Source organism: Salmo trutta, chromosome 38 (genome assembly GCF_901001165.1).
Source record: "Salmo trutta chromosome 38, fSalTru1.1, whole genome shotgun sequence".
Taxonomy (NCBI): domain Eukaryota; kingdom Metazoa; phylum Chordata; class Actinopteri; order Salmoniformes; family Salmonidae; genus Salmo; species Salmo trutta.
The window spans coordinates 13,328,104-13,347,812 of record NC_042994.1 but is presented as its reverse complement, the minus strand read 5'-3'; the positions used below and the strand labels follow the sequence as shown (position 1 = coordinate 13,347,812).

The following is a 19,709-nucleotide window of genomic DNA, read 5'->3' as shown; positions in this document are numbered from 1 at the left end:
TTCATGATCGATTCATGGTTTTCCTTGCATGTCAATGCAAGTGGAAGTTAGAGTTGGTGGACCTTGGCCTTGGATACAGGTGTTATGACAGGGTTGTAGACTTCTGTAGCAACAACCACTATTGAACGTCTGAGTTATACTTTATTGTCTCACATTTCCAGGTAAGCGATTAGAATATTGATGCGCCCCATTCTGGCACCGAGTATCCCTTACGCATGGCGTTTCCATCGTCTCTTTTAATCAATCAAGGGATCTATCTCGGACATTGTTATCAGACATTGCTCTTTGACCATATTGGTTACATAGACCTTTGTGTATAAAAGACCTGACACAGACAACTGGCAATATCATTCGCACTTGCTGACTTTGTTTTGTACAGACTGTCACGTACGGTCACCTCTCTTTTAAGGTAATTGCCACTGCCACTTCCATGCAAAAAACATTTTTTTGTATTCCCCTCTTTTAATAATCTAAAGCTATATTGTAAGAACTCTTCTTCTGCGTCCAGGCATGGCAATGAGTGGATTGTTGGTGTGCGTCCTCATGGCAGCGCTAGTGGGGGTTGGTTTGACATCACCCGTATCCAAGTCGGATGGCAACACCAAACAGGGTGGGATACTGTCACAGGTACTGGCCAGGAGGGAGGCAGTGAGGAATGCTGCGGAGAACATCGCTAAGCAGGAGCAAGACACGCAAACGAGCATGGCACGGATGGAGAGGATGGCGCACCTGTCGGAGGACCAGCGCGAGTTCATGTCCAAGCAAATCATGCAGGCCATCTCAGGTCCGTGGTGGTGTTGAGTCAAGTGCTTGTGTGTGTGTGCGCGCGAGAGAGAGATGCCAACATCTACTGTGACAAATGTGAAGTGTATCGTTGTTCACTTAAAATGCACAATTAACTTTTCTGTTTGGTTCATGTAGGTTTGTATTGTCCGCAGAGATGATGAACGAGTGTCCGGGCCGGGACTACCAAGGATGGGTCGACTTTGGACGGCGGAGTGCAGAGTAGAGACGTACCGAAGGCCAACTGAGAAACGTTTGCCTGCACTGGCGTTACTCAGGAATACATCCCTACTTGAAATAGATTGTAGATATTTTCATTAGCTTATATCATGAGTTTTGATTTTTATCCAAGTGTCATAATAAACATGTTCGCAGTATATATGTCTACAGACATTTCTTGACTTCATTTAGGACATGGGCCGGTTGTAGAATCTACATTAAGTGTTCATAATGGCTTAATGTGTCCGGGGAAACCGTCCCTTCGAGTAGAAAAATAACACACATGCACGTGTGGCTGATGGAAATACAATGTACGTTTTAATGTACATGTGGTACAATTTATACAGACATGCATCTCAGTGATCATAACATAAAATTCAGCAAAGAGTAGTCGATTTCAACATCTGAAATATATGTATTGCTGTTTGGTTCATTTTCCTCAGCAATTATGACCATTTGAATTCAATCATTTTCCCTTTTGATCTGCAGTATTCTATGCCTTTTATCTGCAATTGATTGTCCAGACACCCACCCGAAGGAGCATCCAAAAAAGCATGCAGTCCATGATCAATTGATCAAAGAAAATTCATACAGCTCACTTTCATTATTCCTGATGACATGAATTACATTTGTACCAACAACACTTTAGTTTAAGGTCTGTTAACACAGATCCAGCACATAGACTAGTGGCGAGACCTTTTACAGTCACTTTCAGTTGTCTTTGATACAGCATGGTAGACTACATGAATGCTTTTGGTGAGGTACAACTAAATACACAAGTTTACAATGACTGACATAATTGACAGCATTTCGAAGTAAAGCATTTTACAGTGATTTGCAGCAGGTGATGTGTGATGCCATGCAAACGCACAGTACCACGAGTGCTAAATGAGGACTTTTGGGTAAAGAGCAGAGTAGTATACCTCAGTGAATGTCATTAATGTCACAAACTTTCAGGAAGTTCAGTCAGTGTATCAATCTCTACCATTCTGTAATGGGGAGTGATTGAAGTGTGGTTTTACCACAGTAAAGTGAATGTGGTTAATACCCACAAATGCTTTATTTTCTAATAGCAGATAATATGCAGGTCATACTGAATTCCAGTGCATCTTGGGTTTTTTAAGTGTGACAAACTGTGGTCAGTTTAGTGGTTCTTAAATAACGATACCTTGAATCTTTCCCAAAGTAATGAAAAGGTAAGGTGATTGTATTTCATGGTAAAAAATATATATAAAAAAAGCATAGCGGCGGGGGTCTTTCCAAAAAAATTCTATAATAATAAACACCACGAGAAGCCTTCCCTTTCTTTCATACCGTGTAAAACCATCCGACACCCACGAAACACAGGTATAAAAAAGAAACGCATGTTTTTCTTTGTGATGTTCCTCATCTTTTAATTTTATAAAAATAAAAATAAAAACTTGCGCGTCTTCAAGCCAGCCGGACCGGTGATCAGGTGACTCTCCTGAGAATGATCATGATGTCACACATTGTCGTGGAGACCTAGTATCTACAATAAATGAGTCCATTACAAACAGAAGAGTGACTATACATGTAACAGAAACTCAACGTATGGCTCTATGGTTCTCCTGAGGTTCCATTTTACGATGTATTGCTGTGGGCCCAAAACACAAAATGGCGGTACAGTGCATAGTCAGTACATGGATTGAAGTCAATGACCATTAAGGAGGAAAGGGAGAAGGAGTTTTCCCAGTCTTTCTCAGACTCTAGGTGGATGTCTGTATTGCCTGATTGCTTCTCTCTCTCTTCTCCTTTCGCTCTTCAGTCCACCACGCCTCGGTCTGCCACCTTGTGAAGTCCCAGACTCCTCAGCTTCTCTACCAGGTTGAAGCTGAAAATGTTCCTTCTCCCTTCTTCCTCCATAGTGCATGTTCCTCCACCCCGCTCTTCCTCTACCGTTGTGGGGCGTGTGTGGGCAGTGTGTGGGGTCAGTTGGTGGTAAGGGTAGGGGAGGGTGGAGGCGGAGATGCCCTGCTCCTCCAGCAGCCTCAGGAGTCCCAGTGATAGAGGAGGTGTTGTGGTGGAGGTGGAGTGGTGGCCGCCGCCATGGCTAGGGTCAAAGGTCAGCACACGGTGCTGCTGATTGGAGGAGGAGGGCGATGTGGTACTCAGATGCTCACAGCTCCCACAAGCGGACAGGTTGCGAGAGCAAAGGCTGTAAATACAGGAAAAGAGAAAAATACCAATCAGACACAGGAGTTCTGTTATATGTAATAAATGCATAGCTAGAAGCTTAGGAGCATTAGTAACAGTGCACCATTAGCTAAGAGCGGTTAGTTAGTTTAGTTGCTCCCAGTGATGGATTACGCCTGTAAGGGTGGGTTAGAGATTGTGTTAGTCAGTTAGTTAGTCAGCCTGAGAACTGAAAAGATGACTTCTGTTGGTTCATACAGTTTACCTGGAAGAATCTGGAAGGGATCAGGAACTGTTAAGATGAGCACAGGGGCCATGGTGTCCAAGGTAGCAAGCCGAGCAAGTGTGTGATGTTGTTTACGAAGTAGATTCAAGATAATCGACCAAATCCTTAATAGAGAAGCAGGCATGAAGATGTTGGAATGGGAGACCTGTGTGTATTAAAGTTTGAGTTATGTGTGTGTGTGTGTTATCTTATGTGTGTTATCTTAAATTAGGATTTGGCCCCAATAAAACTAATACTAAACCTGAAAGTTATTTAAATAGACAAAAGAACATCCATTTGTTTTATGCATAGGAAGTTGAAGCATTGCCGTAGCTGCGAGTTCATTCATTTGCGTTGCTTTGTAGTGGTATTTGTTTAAGGCTCTAGTGTGGGGTATGATCAATAGTTTTACTTAGGGGTTAGGTGGGGTCACAGTTAGAAGGGGCATGTTTTAGAAAAGTTAGGGGATAATAATGGGATTTTCCTGCATCATTCCCACTCTGTCCATGCCTGTTGGCTCTTACTTTGCCTAGGAAGCCCACTTTAGAGCTGGAAAAAGTGCTTGGACCAGCGTTTCCTACCACTGAGGGGAGAGACATGGGGTAAGGGGAGACGGATTGAGTAAGGGAGGAGAGAAGGACTGCTATACACACACACACACACACACACAAAGTAGCAAAGTACTTTTGAGGAGAAAAATGGGGCAGCACAGCAAAGTTGCTGTTGTTTTGAGAGTGGTGTAGTCTTTTGTAGTCATATCGTAAATAGCGTTTCACGTCATTACTAATATTGGGCTTTGGTTGAATGAATGAATACCAAAAGGCAAATTAATGAAAAATAAATGGATTTCACTATATTTTACAGTCCACTACCTGGATAATAGGCAGAATCTATCGCACACACAAAACCAATTAGTGATGGTGCTGGAAGCAAAATCGAAAACTGGAGAAACAGGGAAAAGTCTCTTCACACTTCCATTCAAATGCAAATTTAATTGAATAGTAGATTTAGTTCAGTCAACCTTCAACAGTCCACTACCTGGTAATTACTTATGTTCCTTTGAATTCATTTCAAACACCATGTAGTACCAGGTGTCGTATTATTTCCACGTCTTTGACGAACCTTCCAGGAAGTATTCATTGTCACCATAAATACACTCTTAGTAAATACCAGACAAAAAACATGTAACTTTCTGCACTTGACTGTACGCTGCTTTTTGGTTAAATAAATCATACATAAAATAAAATGTGAAACAGGACTATAAAATAAAGTGTAACCAATGAATAGGTGTGTGTGAGTGACTCGCAGATCTTACCTGGTGGAGAAGGAGGGGAGCAGGAGGGAGGGGTGGTGGCGCCGACAGGTGGTGACGGTGTGGGTGGGAGGGGTCTGGGGGAGGTTGGGGCCGGAGGATGGAGTGACTGTGGGTGATGGACACACTTTACACAACTACACAAAAACACACACACCACAACAAATACAGCTACTCACAATGGATGAGGAAAATCCCAGAGCCACCCACCACACGACACGGATGGGAGAATGTACAATACACAACGACAGTATGAGTTGGAATGACACAAACTGTTTAGTAACATCACACCTACCACACAGGTGCACTTAGGGGGATAAGGACCACAGTAGACATGTTATCCAAATAGAAGGTTCCAGTGTCAATGCCTGATCGTTCTCCCTTACCCAATCTGACGGACCTAAAGAGTTCCGTCGGAGGGAGAAGGGAAAACGATCAGATTTTCACACCAGACTAGAGGGACCAGAGGAATGAGTGTGTACTGTGTGTGTATGTGTGAATGTTTTCACTAACAATTGAGACCCTATCAACAGTATCTACTAAATTCAACTTAACACTACCCTGTGGCCTCTTTTCTTACCCATGGTGCCGTAGGCTCCGGCCGCCAGGCTGTGGGAGAGCTGTGATTGGTCAGGGTCATCCTCCTCAAGGTCATTGAGGCTGTAGACGTGTTGGAGGTCGATCTCCAGCTCCCGGAAGTCTTTGGTGAGGACCCCCGGGCGAGGGTGCAGGATACCTCCCAGGTTGGGCTTGGCCAGCTGCTGCCAGTGGTGCAGGGTCACTGAGCCTGGGGTGGAGAGGAAGGGCGATATAGTTAACATTGTTGTATGTTGGGAATAACACATTTATTTATTTATGTAATAACCTGTATTTCTCTAATCATGCATATTTTTCATATTGAAAGAAGGAAACAATTGTAAAGAGTGTCTATTTTCAGCTCTAGAGTCTACATTCATAGTTTCACTTGTAACTGAGTCTAGCAACCTTAGTTTTACGGTAACTTGCCTAACAGTTGAGTTACCGCACACCTAATATCTCAGCTAAGAACACACACAGGGTCTCCCCGTCCCTCCTTACCTTCCAGGGGCTTGACAATCTGCAGGCGATCGGGTAGGTAGGAGCGCGAGACCCCCGATCCGGCCGAGGAGTGCAGCGAGCTGCCATTGGAGTAGTTGGTGCTTGTTGACGCCACCGAGCTGGACACCAGGCTGTCGTTGGGTGTAAGGAACCCGCTGGAGCCCAGCTCGCCCTCCTCACTGCACCCCTGGCAGGCGGCGGCCAGGGCACGGAGTTTGCGTTCACGCTCCACCTCAAAGAAGGGGCGCTCTGAGGCATGGCTCTGCTGGCGGTCAGATAAACAGCGTAGCGCGGCCTCAAGGTCCTGGCCTCCAGGCATGCCCGGCATACCCAGACGCTTAGGGCCACACACACTGAGACCAGAGAGAAATAAAGGCAGGTTAATGATATACTGTACACTGTTGATGCACTAACAGTCAAAGTAGAGGAGGTAGAAGAGGTGTTGGATACAAATGCACTGCTGTTATTAGTACACAGAGACCAGAGAAATGGAAGCTGTATGTTTGAACATGTATGAAGGACAGAAGTCCATTAATATACTATGCAAAAGCATTTCACTGTTACTCTACGCCTGTTGTCTGCGAAGCATGTGACAAATACAAATTAATTTGATTTGAAAAGTAAATACTCTGTGTGTCTGATGTCTGTAGACTCTGTATGAGAGTTCATGTAATTCACACATTGATACGGGAATTTTCGAATCCCAATGCTATTAATTACCAATCAATAAGCCATGACTAATCCCCCAAGGTTTGTAAGACCCTGGGTTAATAATAATTAGTCAAGGACTCAGCTTTCTGCAAAAGATCTGTACAGTTTATTCAGAGAACGTTCTGCCGTCCATTTTACAGAACATTATATACTAGGCTCCTCATTTACGCACACACATTACACACTAACATCAAGAGTTAATTGTCGTCTTCCTCAGAACTCTCAACACCGTAACTCCTGATCCTGCCGACATTTTTAGTACTCTGAGATTAGGGAAACCTGGAGGGTTCAAGCTAGGTCAGGTCAACCACAGTTTAACAGTTCTTAATGTTTACTTAAACACACAGCCCCCAATTCCTCTCTCATCCTAGTCAATCTCCTGAGACTTATGCTTAACCCTTTAGTTACTCATTCTACAGGCTATATAGACCATATCCCTAAATTCAGGGTAGAATTATTTAATCATTTACACTCAAGCAGAAATCTCCTGCAACACACATATACCCATAAATACCCATGTACACTACCAGCCAAACGTTTTAGAACACCTACTCATTCAAGGTTTTTAAAATTTATTTTTACTATTTTCTACATTGTAGAATAATAGTGAAGCCATCAAAACTATGAAATATCACACATGGAATTATGTAGTAAACAAAAAAGTGTTAAACAAATCAAAATATATTTTATATTTGAGATTCTTCAAACTAGCCACCCTTTGCCTTGATGATAGCTTTGCACACTCTTGGCATTCTCTCAACCAGCTTCACCTGGAATGCTTTCCAACAGTCTTGAAGGAGTTCCCACATATGCTGAGCACGTTGACTGCTTTTCCTTCAATCTGCGGTCTGACTCATCCTAAACCATCTCAATTTGGTTGAGGTCGGGGGATTGTGGAGGCCAGGTCATCTGATGCAGCACTCTATCACTCTCCTTCTTGGTAAAATAGCCCTTAAACAGCCTGGAGGTGTGTTGGGTCATTGTCCTGTTGAAAAACAAATGATAGTCCCACTAAGCCCAAACCAGATGGGATGGCGTATCGCTGCAGAATGCTGTGGTTGTCACACCCTGATCTGTTTCACCTGTCTTTGTGCTTGTCTCCACCCCCCTCCAAGTGTTGCCCATCTTCCCCATTATCCCCTGTGTATTTACACCTGTGTTCTCTGTGTCTGTTGCCAGTTCGTTTTGTTCATGAAACCTACCAGCGTTTGTTCCCCTACTCTTGCCTGTTTCTTGCTCCTGTTTTCTAGTCCTTCTCGGTTTTGACCCCTGCCTGCCTTTGACCTGTCGTTTGCCTGCCCCTGTTTCAGAAATAAACTTTTGTTTCTTCGACACTGTCTGCATCTGGGTCATACCTGAAACGTGATAGTGGTAGTCATGCTGGTTAAGTGTGACTTGAAAGCACCCCCACACCATAACACCTCCTCCTCCATGCTTTACGGTGACAAATACACATAAAGAGATCTGTACACCCACACTGCGTCTCACAAAGACACAGCGGTTGGAACCAAAAATCTCCAATTTGGACTCTAGACCAAAGGACAAATTTCCACCGGTCTAATGTCCATTGGTCGTGTTTCTTGGTCCAAGCAAGTCTCTTCTTCTTATTGGTGTCCTTTAGTAGTGGTTTCTTTGCATCAATTCGACCATTAAGGCCTGATTCACACAGTCTCCTCTAAACAGTTGATGTTGAGATGTGTCTGTTACTTGAACTTTGAAGCATTTATTTGGGCTGCATTTTCAGAGGCTGGTAACTCTAATGAACTTATCCTCTGCAGCAGAGGTAACTCTGGGTCTTCCATTCCTGTGCCGGTCCTCATGAGAGCCAGTTTCATCATAGCGCTTGATGGGTTTTGCGACTGCACTAGAAGAAATATTCAAAGTTCTTGAAATGTTCCGTTTTGACTGACCTTCATGTCTTAAAGTAATGATGGACTGTCGTTTCTCTTTGCTTATTTGAGCTGTTCTTGCCATAATATGGACTTGGTCTTTTACCAAATAGGGCTATCTTCTGTATACCCCCCTACCTTGTCACAACACAACTGATTGGCTCAAACACATTAACAAGGAAAGAAATTCCACAAATTAACTTTTAAGAAGGCACACCTGTTATTTGAAATGCATTCCAGGTGACTACCTCATGAAGCTGGTTAATAGAACGCCAAGAGTGTGCAAAGCTGTCATCAAGGCAAAGGGTGGCTATTTGAAGAATCTCAAATATAAAATATATTTTGACTTGTTTAACACATTTTTTGGTTACTACATGATTCCATATGTGTTACTTAATAGTTTTGTTGTCTTCATTATTATTCTACAATGTTGAAAATACTAAAAATAAAGAAAAACCCTTGAATGAGTAGGTGTTCTGAAACTTTTGACCAGTAGTGTACATTTACACACTGTTGCCAGTCTCACCTGTTGTCCTCAGTGTGTGCCACCTCTGCCAGCCTTGATACGGCAATAGGGGGCTTGTCCTCCAAGGTGAGGCTGGCGCTGTCTGAGCCGTAGTAGCTGGTACGAGGGGTGGAGGCGCAGCTGGAGCGCAGCGACACAGGGCTGGAGCCGGGCACCTGGCCGGGGGAGTGGCACCGCGAACGCAGCCTCGACGCTTGGTTCACCACCTTCACAGTCTCAAACACGCGCCACGGGTGGTTCCTTTGGCAACCACAGATAAACAATATAGATTAGGGCTGGTGAAAAAGTGCCCGGTAGTAAGTCTAACATATATATGTTTATGTCAGTGTATTTCTGCTTGAATATTAGATCTTCTTTAGTGTAATTCTGGAAACATTTTAAACATTGTATTTGACTTATTCTATATTTTTTATTAACAGATTTGCTTTGTTATGTCATGCTGTCTTTGTTCAATCAAACATACTTGGTAACACTTCACCTCTGGCACATAACTGACATACCGGTATTGTCATTCAACTGAGCTTAACAGGTTGGAAAAAGCACACTGTCTCTGGTGTTTTATGTTTTCACAGTGACATCATCACTCACTTGTACTCGGAGGGGGCGGGGACGTCCAGGCCCTTGCGGAAGGTGCCCTCAATCTCTGCTGCCAGGGAGTCCATGGGGAACACGGCTGATAGGGCGCTGTAGCGCTGCACCGTGCTGTTGGGCAGGCTCTTGTTGCGCAGGTTCTTAATGTCCTCTCTGGCCTCCCGTAGCATGTCCTCACACTCCGAGTACTTGTCCTGCAGGTAGTTTAGCTGCAGCCAGGGAGCGCCAGAGGTCAGTTAAATACACACTGCTACTGCGGTTATGTACAAGCTTGCCTTGAGGGACAGATCTAGGATCAGCTTAGCCTCCCCAAATCCTTGCATTAACAATAATTAACAAAACCGACCTTAGATCACTGTTAAAGCAACTTTATCCTACAAGTTATAGATAGCTCATTGGAGGGTAATGAGTTGTGGATTGTGGGGAGAATGTTGAGGGTGTTTCTTACCTCTGATTTGAGCTGTGATTGGCTCTCCCGCGAGGCACTCAGGTGCTGGGTCAGCTCTTCATTGTCAGTGGTGAGCTAGAGGAACAGAGTGGAGAGTTAATACCATGATCGTATCAGTGATACTGTAGATACTGTATACCAACTTAATACTGTAGATACCAACTTAAGTGCACATGTAAATATTTAATGTACTCCATTATAGAAGCATTCGGTGTGGGTGAGTCTTGAGTTTTTTGTCCTTGTGGAACCTCAAGGCATGAGAGGAGTGCCATGTCAACTCTGTGTGTGTGTCCGTGCACTGCATGCTTGTGTGTGTGTGGGGGTATGTATTTAGGTGTGTGTATGCATTTGCCTTGTTGTGTCTGTTATCACTCACCCCTTTGCAGCGTGCCTGCAGGTCGACTATTTGTGCGAGCAGGGAGCTGATCTCCTCCTGCTGCCTGAGAGTGTCCTCCACCTTACGGGCCAACTCATCAGACAGGTCCACCACCTGCTTATTCACAGAGGCTGGGGGGTTAGAACAAAAAGATTGAGGGAGAGAAGACGATAGAGAGAGAAAAAGAGGAGGGAGAGAGACGGAGAGGGTTACGAACACATACTGTTTTCACTGTATTCACCCACTCACCAATTACCTCTCCCCTCAGGAACACCGTAATACCGTATACATTAACAAATATGTAAAGTATTACACTGTAGTACATTATAGTATACTCACTGAGTTCCTCCACACACACCATCATCAGCTCCTGCTCTTGTTCCTCATAGTTAGCGGTTTCTGACGTCAATTCATTGGCCTGTGGAGTGACAACATCAATGGCATTAGCATGAACAAGTTTCCAATCCACTTCAATGACTTCAGGTATTTCGAAGTAGTCAGTGTTCCACACCTCACAGCGTAGTTTGAGGTTCTCCTCCTCCAGACCTTTGAGTTTCTGCTGTATGAAGTCATAATTGACAAAGTTACTGAGGGAATTAGATGACTCGTTCCTCTTCATTCTGAAAACCAGGAGAGAGGGAGAAGGCGTTCAGAATTTAAGTCTTACGTTTACCTGCCAAAGTTGTGTTGATATGCCTGAGGGGATGTACGATGTGTATGTGTACTCTGCAGCGTATGAGTGTGCGTGTGTGTGTACTCACAGTGTGTGTGAGTCGGAGGCGTTCTCGATCTCCTCTGTGCTGGCGTACAAGTGGAGCAGGTCGTCTCTCATGGAGAGCTCATGTCGCAGCTGGGCTATCTGGTGAATGGGAACCAGGAAGTAGGAACCAGGGTCAGAGTACTGAACTAAGATCTATCATGTACATTGGTCGCCATTCTTGGTCTGGGTGAGAGTTACCGGGTGCGCAGGCTTTTGATCCTGCCTAGCATTAATGCAATGATTCAAGTGATACAAGGTCTAAATCAAAGTTGAACCAGCTGAGTTAATGCCGGGCTGGAACAAAATACTACATACACTGTAAGTTTCATATTCCAGGACCAAAATTCTCTCTCGCTAAATGCTATGCTCCAGTACTACTGTATTCTGTCTGTAATAGGTGAGATATATCAAAGTAGGGCTACAGTGATGGTCTCATACCTCTTCCTTAGCGATCTCCAGCTGTTCATCCATTAACTCATTCCGTGCCGTTAGATCCCGATTCTGCTTGAGCAGCGATTGGCCGATCCGGGCCGCCAACTCGAGGTCCCGCTCTTTCTGCAAGACGACAAAAGGGTTTGATGTTCTTCATTCTGGGATGTAGTTACAGTCTAGTTTCTAGCAGAAGACATGTTTATCATTCTAGCAACATGCTTAAGGCTGATGACTATCGTGATTTGCTCAAAATGTATAATATACTCAGTTACACATGATTCAATTCGATTCAATACAACTTAATTCGTCCCATGGCGATTAAGGGTTTACGTACAAAAACAATCCTGTTATATTTACTTACCTCTTCCAGTAGGTGGGTGACAGCCTCAATGTCATGGTAGGTCTTAGTGACCTGGCCCACTCTCTCTGAACACAGCACTGTAGGGGGGGGTGATGGGAATAGAGGGGGGAAAGAAAAATACCTGGTTAATATATAGTTCACTGAAAAGTAAGAGAGGCCATTGGACAGTGAATTATTCGGACAGTATAGAGACAGTAACTTTCTGGTTAGAAACTTAATTGGTCATGGGAGCTAAGATAATTTCTGGTGTACACTGACCACACAGTTCAGTTAATTTGACCACGATATCGGGAAATAAAACTTTTGACAGGTAAAAGCTAACTGCCCAGTGGACCAGGTCATTATTGTCCTGTAACTCTTATCCCCTCTCTTCCTGTGAATGACTGATGGTCAAAAACAGTTGAAAGGAAACAGACCGGGGCGCTGACCACAACATTACCACGTAGCCAGTCAGTCAGAGCTTATCCTCTTAGCCTGATCCTCATTACAGGGATAAGACCCATCTCTCTCTTCCCCTCTGATATAAATATACCTCAGCACAAGCTGCTGTAGAACACTGTAATGAGAACAGTTAACCCCCAGTAGGAAGTTAGGCTGAATATCTATGGCCGTGATTATAGAGAGGTCTGGTTATAGACAGGTCAGTTTGTTTACTGGTTTGTGAATGGACACTGCGACCCTGTTCAGGACTGATGGGCGGGTGAAGAGTGTTCATCCTGTTTGGAAGCGGAGTCATCATGGAGTTAACAGTTGATGCTTTGTTCATCATAGTAATCATTCTGGTGACCTAAAGAAGTGGGACCCATGGTTTCAGTGCAAGACCTCATCTCCATATAATCCAAAATATGTTTCTATCCTGACCAGCCGGGACTTTCAAGTTGACATTTAATTTCATCAGCATACATCCTGCAGACGTAGTCTCAGGTAGATGTAGTAACATACCCCTGTGTTCAAATGAGCCATTCAAATCTCCATTTGATCAAAATCCTGGCTGGCACCAAGGAGATGAGGTACTCATCAGTACTGTACAGTAGATTAAAATAATTAAAGTGAGGGGCAGCATTTGGCTGAAAATGGTGTGACTGTGTAACAGCATCCGTGAGCCAATTATCTAATGGAATGAAATGGTCCTGGGCCGGATCTACCGTATGCCTACAGTCATTAATACTTTGAACCTTTTAAGAAAAATAGTGTGTGTCCTTGTTTAGAGGTGATGGGGGGGTCTGCAGTGTGGGAAAAAAGTGATATAGGGAGAGAAATAGAGAAGGAGAGAAACAGAGAATGAAATAAAAGGAGAAAGAGGGAAAGAGAGTGAGAGAGAAATAACTTCTTGTTCTAGGATACTGAGACCAATCCACAGATGGTCTCAAGGGGCTCTTTGACTGAGGGATTTCCTAGCTGACTGTACCCTAACCAGGAGGGTTGAGAGTAGATCCTGTACAGTACATAGGAGCCTACAGGATCAACAGGGATCCATAGGGATCAAACCCACAAGCTCAACTCTGTCCTCTGTCAGTCTGATTCTCGCATCCCTACAGACATTATCATAAGCCTTTCTACCGATCTTCTTGGAACGTCCATTCTGAGGTATTAGGCTACTAATACAAGGCAGGCCATTGTATCTGACTGGGACAGGTTGCAGAAACCTGCACGTGACATAAAAATGCCTCCGTCTTTCTGCCCTGATCCATTTAGCTGTGTGGTGCAGGGGTCAGGGAGAAAGCCAGAACACCAATGTCCTGCCTAGTGGGTCGTTGAGGCCTACTATGAGTGCTTTAAGGCAGAATAGCAGTAAAGAGCCAGTGAATCTCAAGATTGAACTTGGGTCTATAAACAATAAAACCAAATTGACTATTTGGTATGAAATATTAAGACCTAGACAAATATATCCAGCCTCTAGCTCTACATCATTCATGATTACATCATTAGCCTTGTAAATTCCATCCAATACTAAATGATGACAAGGGAGATAATAAATCATAATTTGTGGCAGAAACTGAACCCAGGTTAAAGTTTCATCCTGTCTGTGGTGTAGGCAGCCCTGATAACATCATCGTCAAATCATCAAATCCCTCGCGTCAAATCCCTTGAGTAGCAGTGCCTACAGATTACAGCTGTACCTTATTTGTGTAATGAAATATTAGAATTCATCCAATTGTATTTAGCCATTGTGTAAGAATCATCTACAGCCAGAGATTTTCTAGAAAAGTCTGTTCGTTTTCTGGGTCTGTGCCTGCATCTATGCCAGTGTCGCAGTACACTGACAGAAAAGGTGCCTGCCAGCCAGCACGCAGCCTGTTCAGACAAAGGACCAAATGGAGGCTGAAAAGACACTCTAGCTGAAATAGGTCGCTTCTTAGCAACTATATATCTGTGTGTCAAAGCAGGGTGCCCCTTTTATCTGCAAGTTAAAACCCTTGATAGGGTACAATCATTTCTGATTTACATGGCAAAGAATCGATCTAGAATATTCGGGAGGTAGAATGAATAATCTGCTGTATTCTTATTTCATATACTCAGTGTTATACTGTAGTAGGATCACTATTATACACTCGGTGGCCAGATTATTTGGTACACCCATCTAGTACCGAGTCGGACCCCCCCTTTGCCTCCAGAACAGCCTGAATTCTTTGGGGCATAGACATGTTGCTCAATTGGTATCAACGGACCTAATGTGCACCAGGAAAACCTTCCCCACACCATTACACCACCAGCCTGTACCGTTGACACCAGGCAGGATGAGGTCATGGTCTCGGACTCTGCCATCAGCATGACACAACAGGAACCGGGATTCGTCAGAACAGGCAATGTTATCCACTCCTGAATTGTCCAGTGTTGGTGATCATATGCCCACTGGAGCCGCTTCTTCTTGTTTTTACCTGATAGGAGTGGAACCCGATGTGGTCGTCTGCTGCAATAGCCAATCCCCGACAAGGACCGACGAGTTGTGTGTTCCAAGATACTGGAACCGGCGCGCCTGGCACCACGATCATACCACACTCAAAGTGGCTTGGGTCACTCGTTATGCCCATTCTAACATTCAATCAAACAGTAACTGAATGTCTCGATGCCTGCTTTATATATCAAGCCACGTCCACGTGACTCACTGTCTGTAGGAGAGAACCATTTTCGTGAATGGGGAGGTGTACCTAATATATTATACTATAACTCAGCATATGGAGTATTGCTAGAGGTACTGAGTGAAGACAATTAACTAGGATGTGTATCTAGGGCATCTTCATGATACCTGCCACATTGAAGGACCATAACAAAAACGCATGGTTGGGACCAGCTTGTCATTTCATCAATTTAGGGTATGAACTGAAAATTCTATTAAATGCCCACTGAAACAATTATGGACAATTACCTAATTCAAACATGAAGGGTTGATTCAATTTCTTAATTCAATGAAGTTAAGATGATATGATAGATCCCATCTTTACAAAACATTGTTCTCATCAGGGCAAATGGACAGTACTAGAACATACCCACTGGGAAAAAACTGGTTGAGTCAACGTTGTTTCCTGTAATTTCAACCACAAAAAAATCTATGTGATGACATTGAATCAACGTGGAAAACTAATTGGATTTGCAAAAAGTCATCAGTGTAAGGGCATTTAGACACCCAACTAACATAAATCCAATGTCATTTTTATTTCACGTTGAATTCACGTTAGTTGACAACTTAACCAAAGCTAAATCAAAACTAGATGTTGAACTGACGTCTGTGCCCAGTGGGTAGCCAGTACTTCCATGCTTTTGACCTTCATATTGAGTCCTAAAACCCCACAAACCTTTTCCAGCCAGTCTGTCTACCGCAGCCCAAAGTCAAAGACACTCAAAAGGCACAGAGACAATACACCACAGAAAACACTGCTGCTGCTGACGGAAAACACACACACTGCTGCTAAGAACACACACTGTGGCACAGTGACCTTCACACTCTATGGGGAGAACTGCAAGCTCAGTATACCTGGCAGCCTGTGTTCAATGGAGGTAAGTTATACATTTGGCATATGTGACTTCAATAACTCAAAAGTAGAGACAAAGATCAGGCTTTCGGATATTCATATACACACATGCAGCCAGTCAATAACCTAACCATGTGTTACTGTATGTGAATGAAATCACAGCTGAACGAACCATTCATACAACAAAGAATCCATGCATAAGCACCTTCCCAGCCATACCATCACTCACTTAGCTTGACTGTAAGCTGCACAGACTCTACAGTATGTTTACAGCACAGCAACACTGCCAATAAAACAAATGTATGGCTGCAGAATCACCCTGGTCATCTGCAACTCCCTTCTTTCCCCTCTCTCAACCTCCTCCATTGCTCCCTCGATCCTTGCTCCTCTCTCAATCACTCTCTTCTCTCTGTCCGTCTCTCATCCTCCCTTTACTCCCTCACCTTGCATCAGTTCCCTGCACAGACTCTCTTTATTGTGTTGCTTTCCTCCCTCCTCCACCTCCTCTTCTTCCTCCTCCTGGCTCCCATGGCCACTCTCCTTCTCTTCCTCCTCCTCCTCGGAAGCAGAGGAACTCCACACCTCCATGGTGACCGGACAGAAGCCCTCTTCCATCCCTCCTTCTGTTATATTGCTCTTTTTATTCTTGTTCTTCTGTTCCCTGCTTCAGCTCTATGCCCATCCCAATAAACCGATGCTGTGTTGCGTGTCCAAAACAATACCTTCCTCTGTGTGTCCCTGTGACTGTGTGGGTATGTGTTACGTGTGTGAGGAGACTGAGCTGTCCTTAGTGTTAATATGTAATCCCTCTGACTGGGAGGTCCATCTGTTGTTACCCTCCTGTTTATATCGACCTGGCCACACTGGACTATGGGACAAAGCAGAAAGAGGAGGAGGGGTGTCGGAGGTAGCTTGAGACCGAAACGACGCATAAAAGCTAAAATAGATCATACCTAACTTTGCCTAAGAACTATACATATAGAAATGCAAGGCTTTAATATAAAACTCAATACCAATTATAACCTGGTTTAGCAAGAGAATGCACTTAGTCCCTGCACCCCCGTGAGGCAGAGCAAGATGGTACGCTCCAGCCAAGGCCATGACTGTTGTCTCCCTGCACACATAATATTGGTGCAGACTGAGCCACACCCCCATTCTAGAGGGAGAGGAATGCAACACTGACACTGTACACACAGACTGAGATTGTAAATCGACTGTTGATGTTTGTGTGGACTGTTGCTGTTTGTGTGGAGAGAGGGGAGGTGTCTGAGAGGGAAAGTGATATATGAATTGATGTCAAGCTGGGTTTTCAGCAGGGCCTCTCGATTTACTCTTCAGTGTATTAGCACTGCACAATCCTCACATGCACAGTAAAATAATGCAAACACAATAGTTCCTCAATTCTCAATGCAAATACACTTGATGAATGTATACACATGAACTGCGAACGTACAAACTGGAGAGATGCCCATTGTTTTCATGTTTTCCAATTAATGGTCTGTATTGACAGAGTTCAAATAGAGTTATCCCAAAATACAAAACCTGCTTATTTCACATCAACTGATACGTGTCAAAACAATATATCAGATATATGCCAGGTATGCTTTATTGACATATAACAACTTAGTATAGAGAAAAACACACCCCTGAAGTCTAGCCTTCATCACCACCATCATCATCTCTTCATCCACCCAGTGCCCTCCCTGTTGCTACCCTGGCACGCAAGTGTCCTCTCCAAATCAAATATTAACCTCCCCTTCATAAATGTTTCACCCGCAGACGGCTTCTTTCTGGTCGAGTACGGCACGCAAGGGTGGGACCCCTTCTCTGTTCCTTTCTCTCTTTACACCCCCATCCCGTTTCATCCCTCTATCCACGCCGCGTTCCTACCAGGGTTGTTTACCGAGCGCCCCAACACAACGCATTAGCCAGCCAGGACAAAACGGAGGCTGCCAGCTCCCTATAAATACCAGCCCAGCCCATCCAATACAATTGGACTTCCTTAGCCTTCCAAACCTAACTGATTCATTCAGTTAACAGAAACAGGTCGCTGCTACAATAGGATTTGTCGAGTCACAGTATTAGAAAGACAATGGAAAGTTAGATTAAGCTAGGGCCAAGACGGCTAAAGGAGGCTACAGTACAGAATATACAGTGTCAGGCCCTTTGTCTCCAATAAAAAGTACAGCAACACGAAACTCATTAAAACCTGTGTAGTAGTAAAGTTGGGTAACATTTCCCTCACATCATCTATCTCAAACCTGACGTTTTTGCAAAGGCATGACATAACAGATACCATAAGCACTAAGCAGTCATAATTAGCTGACTAATTTGACACAGTCATGACTATGCCAACCTAGTCATTGTTTTGTTTTTTTCATCAAATATTTAAAACCTACAATATACTTGCTGTGAAGCCGCTCAACAACTACATCACATTAGTCAATTAACAGACTCCCATCCAGAGCGACACACAGAAGCGACCAGGGTCAACGCCCTGCCCGAGAGCACGTCGACAGATCTCCCACAAGGTCAAAAACGGGGACCTGAACCAGCGATCCATCAGCCACCGGCCCAAGCTCCCAACCGCCAGGCCACCAGCCCTTTAAGACACCCCCCCCCCACACAGTTCCCCAAGTGCTGCCCCTCAACCATCCTAGACCCCCCCACACAGTCCACCCCAGCCTAGCCATTGTTAGTGTGCATAAAAATAGCACTGCAAGCAACCTGACAATGTTATATTGACATAAAATGATGTCAGTTATCATGACTAATGCTAATAACAGTGGAAGGATCAAGTAAAGTGTTACCAAGAGCTGCCACACTAATTCAAGGACAAATCCATTCTGCCTCCGCAGATATAGACAAACACATAAGTTCCTAATCAATATTGACACAAGAAACCACTTTGCATTGATATCACCTCCTTGCAATCAACCAATGGAAAGAACACACCTTTAGAGGTCAATGGCCAAATAGTTTTATGGGCGCCTATGGTTTACGTGGAAACAGTCAGAGCAAAACAACACCGTAAGCTCCATATCACTGATCAGATAAAGAGAGACTGAACCAGTGTAAAGTACACTATGAAGTGATCACATAGCTAGATACGCTTTGACCAACAACGAAATATGAAGAGTGGCATCAGTCACGTTCTGCACTTTGAAGTGGTCAGCCGTCCAGTGCAATGGCAAAAAACACAAAGGTTGCATCTGAAATGCCCCCCTACTCCCTGTCTAGTGCCCTACTTTTGAACAGAGCCCGGGTCAAAAGTGGCGCACCACAATAGGGAATAGGATGCCATTTCAGACGCATCCAGAGACTGGGTTGTTTATCATAGGGGTTAGCTCCATTTCAGGTGTGTCTATTTACTTCCATGGGCATCCATCCATATCCCTGCCAGTTATGTTAAGACTGTAAGCTGAACCGGTATTCCAAGCAACAGAGCCAGACACAAAGGACTACTTACTAATACGTCTGTAACTGGAATGAAGTTGAATCGTTTAAAAAGGATGACAGAGACGGCGAGAGAGCCTTTGAGGTGGAAAAAAGAAGTCAGGAGACAGAAGGTGCATGAAAGAGCAGGAAATAACAGAGAAAGGGAGTAGAGAAACATACTGAATTGCTATAAAGGAGACAGCTAGAGGAGGGTAGAAAGTGAGAGAAGCAGTGAATGGGTCAACCCACAGATGGAACAGAGAGCAAAAACAGGAGGGAGGGAACAGATTTAGATCAGAACAGGTGTGCACCAAGGTAGATTGCCAGAAGAAGGACAACCAAATAAGATATGTACAGAAGTTTAGGGCATGTGCCGCGTGCTAAGAAGCTAATGTC

General features: G+C 44.1%; 2 protein-coding genes across 12 annotated transcripts in view; one reads left to right on the top strand and one right to left on the bottom strand.

The window, feature by feature from the left end:
- Positions 1-1,186, top strand: LOC115177623 (cholecystokinin-like). 2 transcript variants are annotated; one of them, XM_029738551.1, is made up of 4 exons: positions 1-161; positions 380-409; positions 509-784; positions 939-1,186. In XM_029738551.1, exons 3-4 carry the CDS (start codon positions 511-513, stop codon positions 1,007-1,009), a joined length of 345 nt encoding a protein of 114 aa, XP_029594411.1. In that variant the 5' UTR covers positions 1-161; positions 380-409; positions 509-510; the 3' UTR covers positions 1,010-1,186. The 2 variants fall into 2 exon arrangements, with proteins under 2 accessions (XP_029594411.1, XP_029594412.1); XM_029738552.1 differs by lacking the exon at positions 1-161 and having other exon boundaries at positions 326-784; positions 922-1,186.
- A 112-nt stretch (positions 1,187-1,298) lies between these two features.
- LOC115177621 (trafficking kinesin-binding protein 1) overlaps positions 1,299-19,709 on the bottom strand; it is a 42,225-nt gene continuing 23,814 nt past the window's right edge. For 2 of the 10 annotated variants that reach the window (XM_029738541.1, XM_029738542.1), the window contains exons 5-17: positions 11,905-11,981; positions 11,550-11,666; positions 11,113-11,210; positions 10,863-10,971; positions 10,691-10,769; positions 10,352-10,482; positions 9,976-10,050; positions 9,525-9,736; positions 8,937-9,176; positions 5,811-6,163; positions 5,314-5,520; positions 4,737-4,842; positions 1,299-3,178 (exon numbers count right to left, since the gene is read on the bottom strand). In XM_029738541.1, the coding sequence (XP_029594401.1) occupies positions 2,785-3,178; positions 4,737-4,842; positions 5,314-5,520; positions 5,811-6,163; positions 8,937-9,176; positions 9,525-9,736; positions 9,976-10,050; positions 10,352-10,482; positions 10,691-10,769; positions 10,863-10,971; positions 11,113-11,210; positions 11,550-11,666; positions 11,905-11,981 (2,198 nt within the window). In that variant the 3' untranslated portion in view covers positions 1,299-2,784. The other 8 variants (XM_029738543.1, XM_029738545.1, XM_029738547.1 and 5 more) reach the window with 8 other exon arrangements.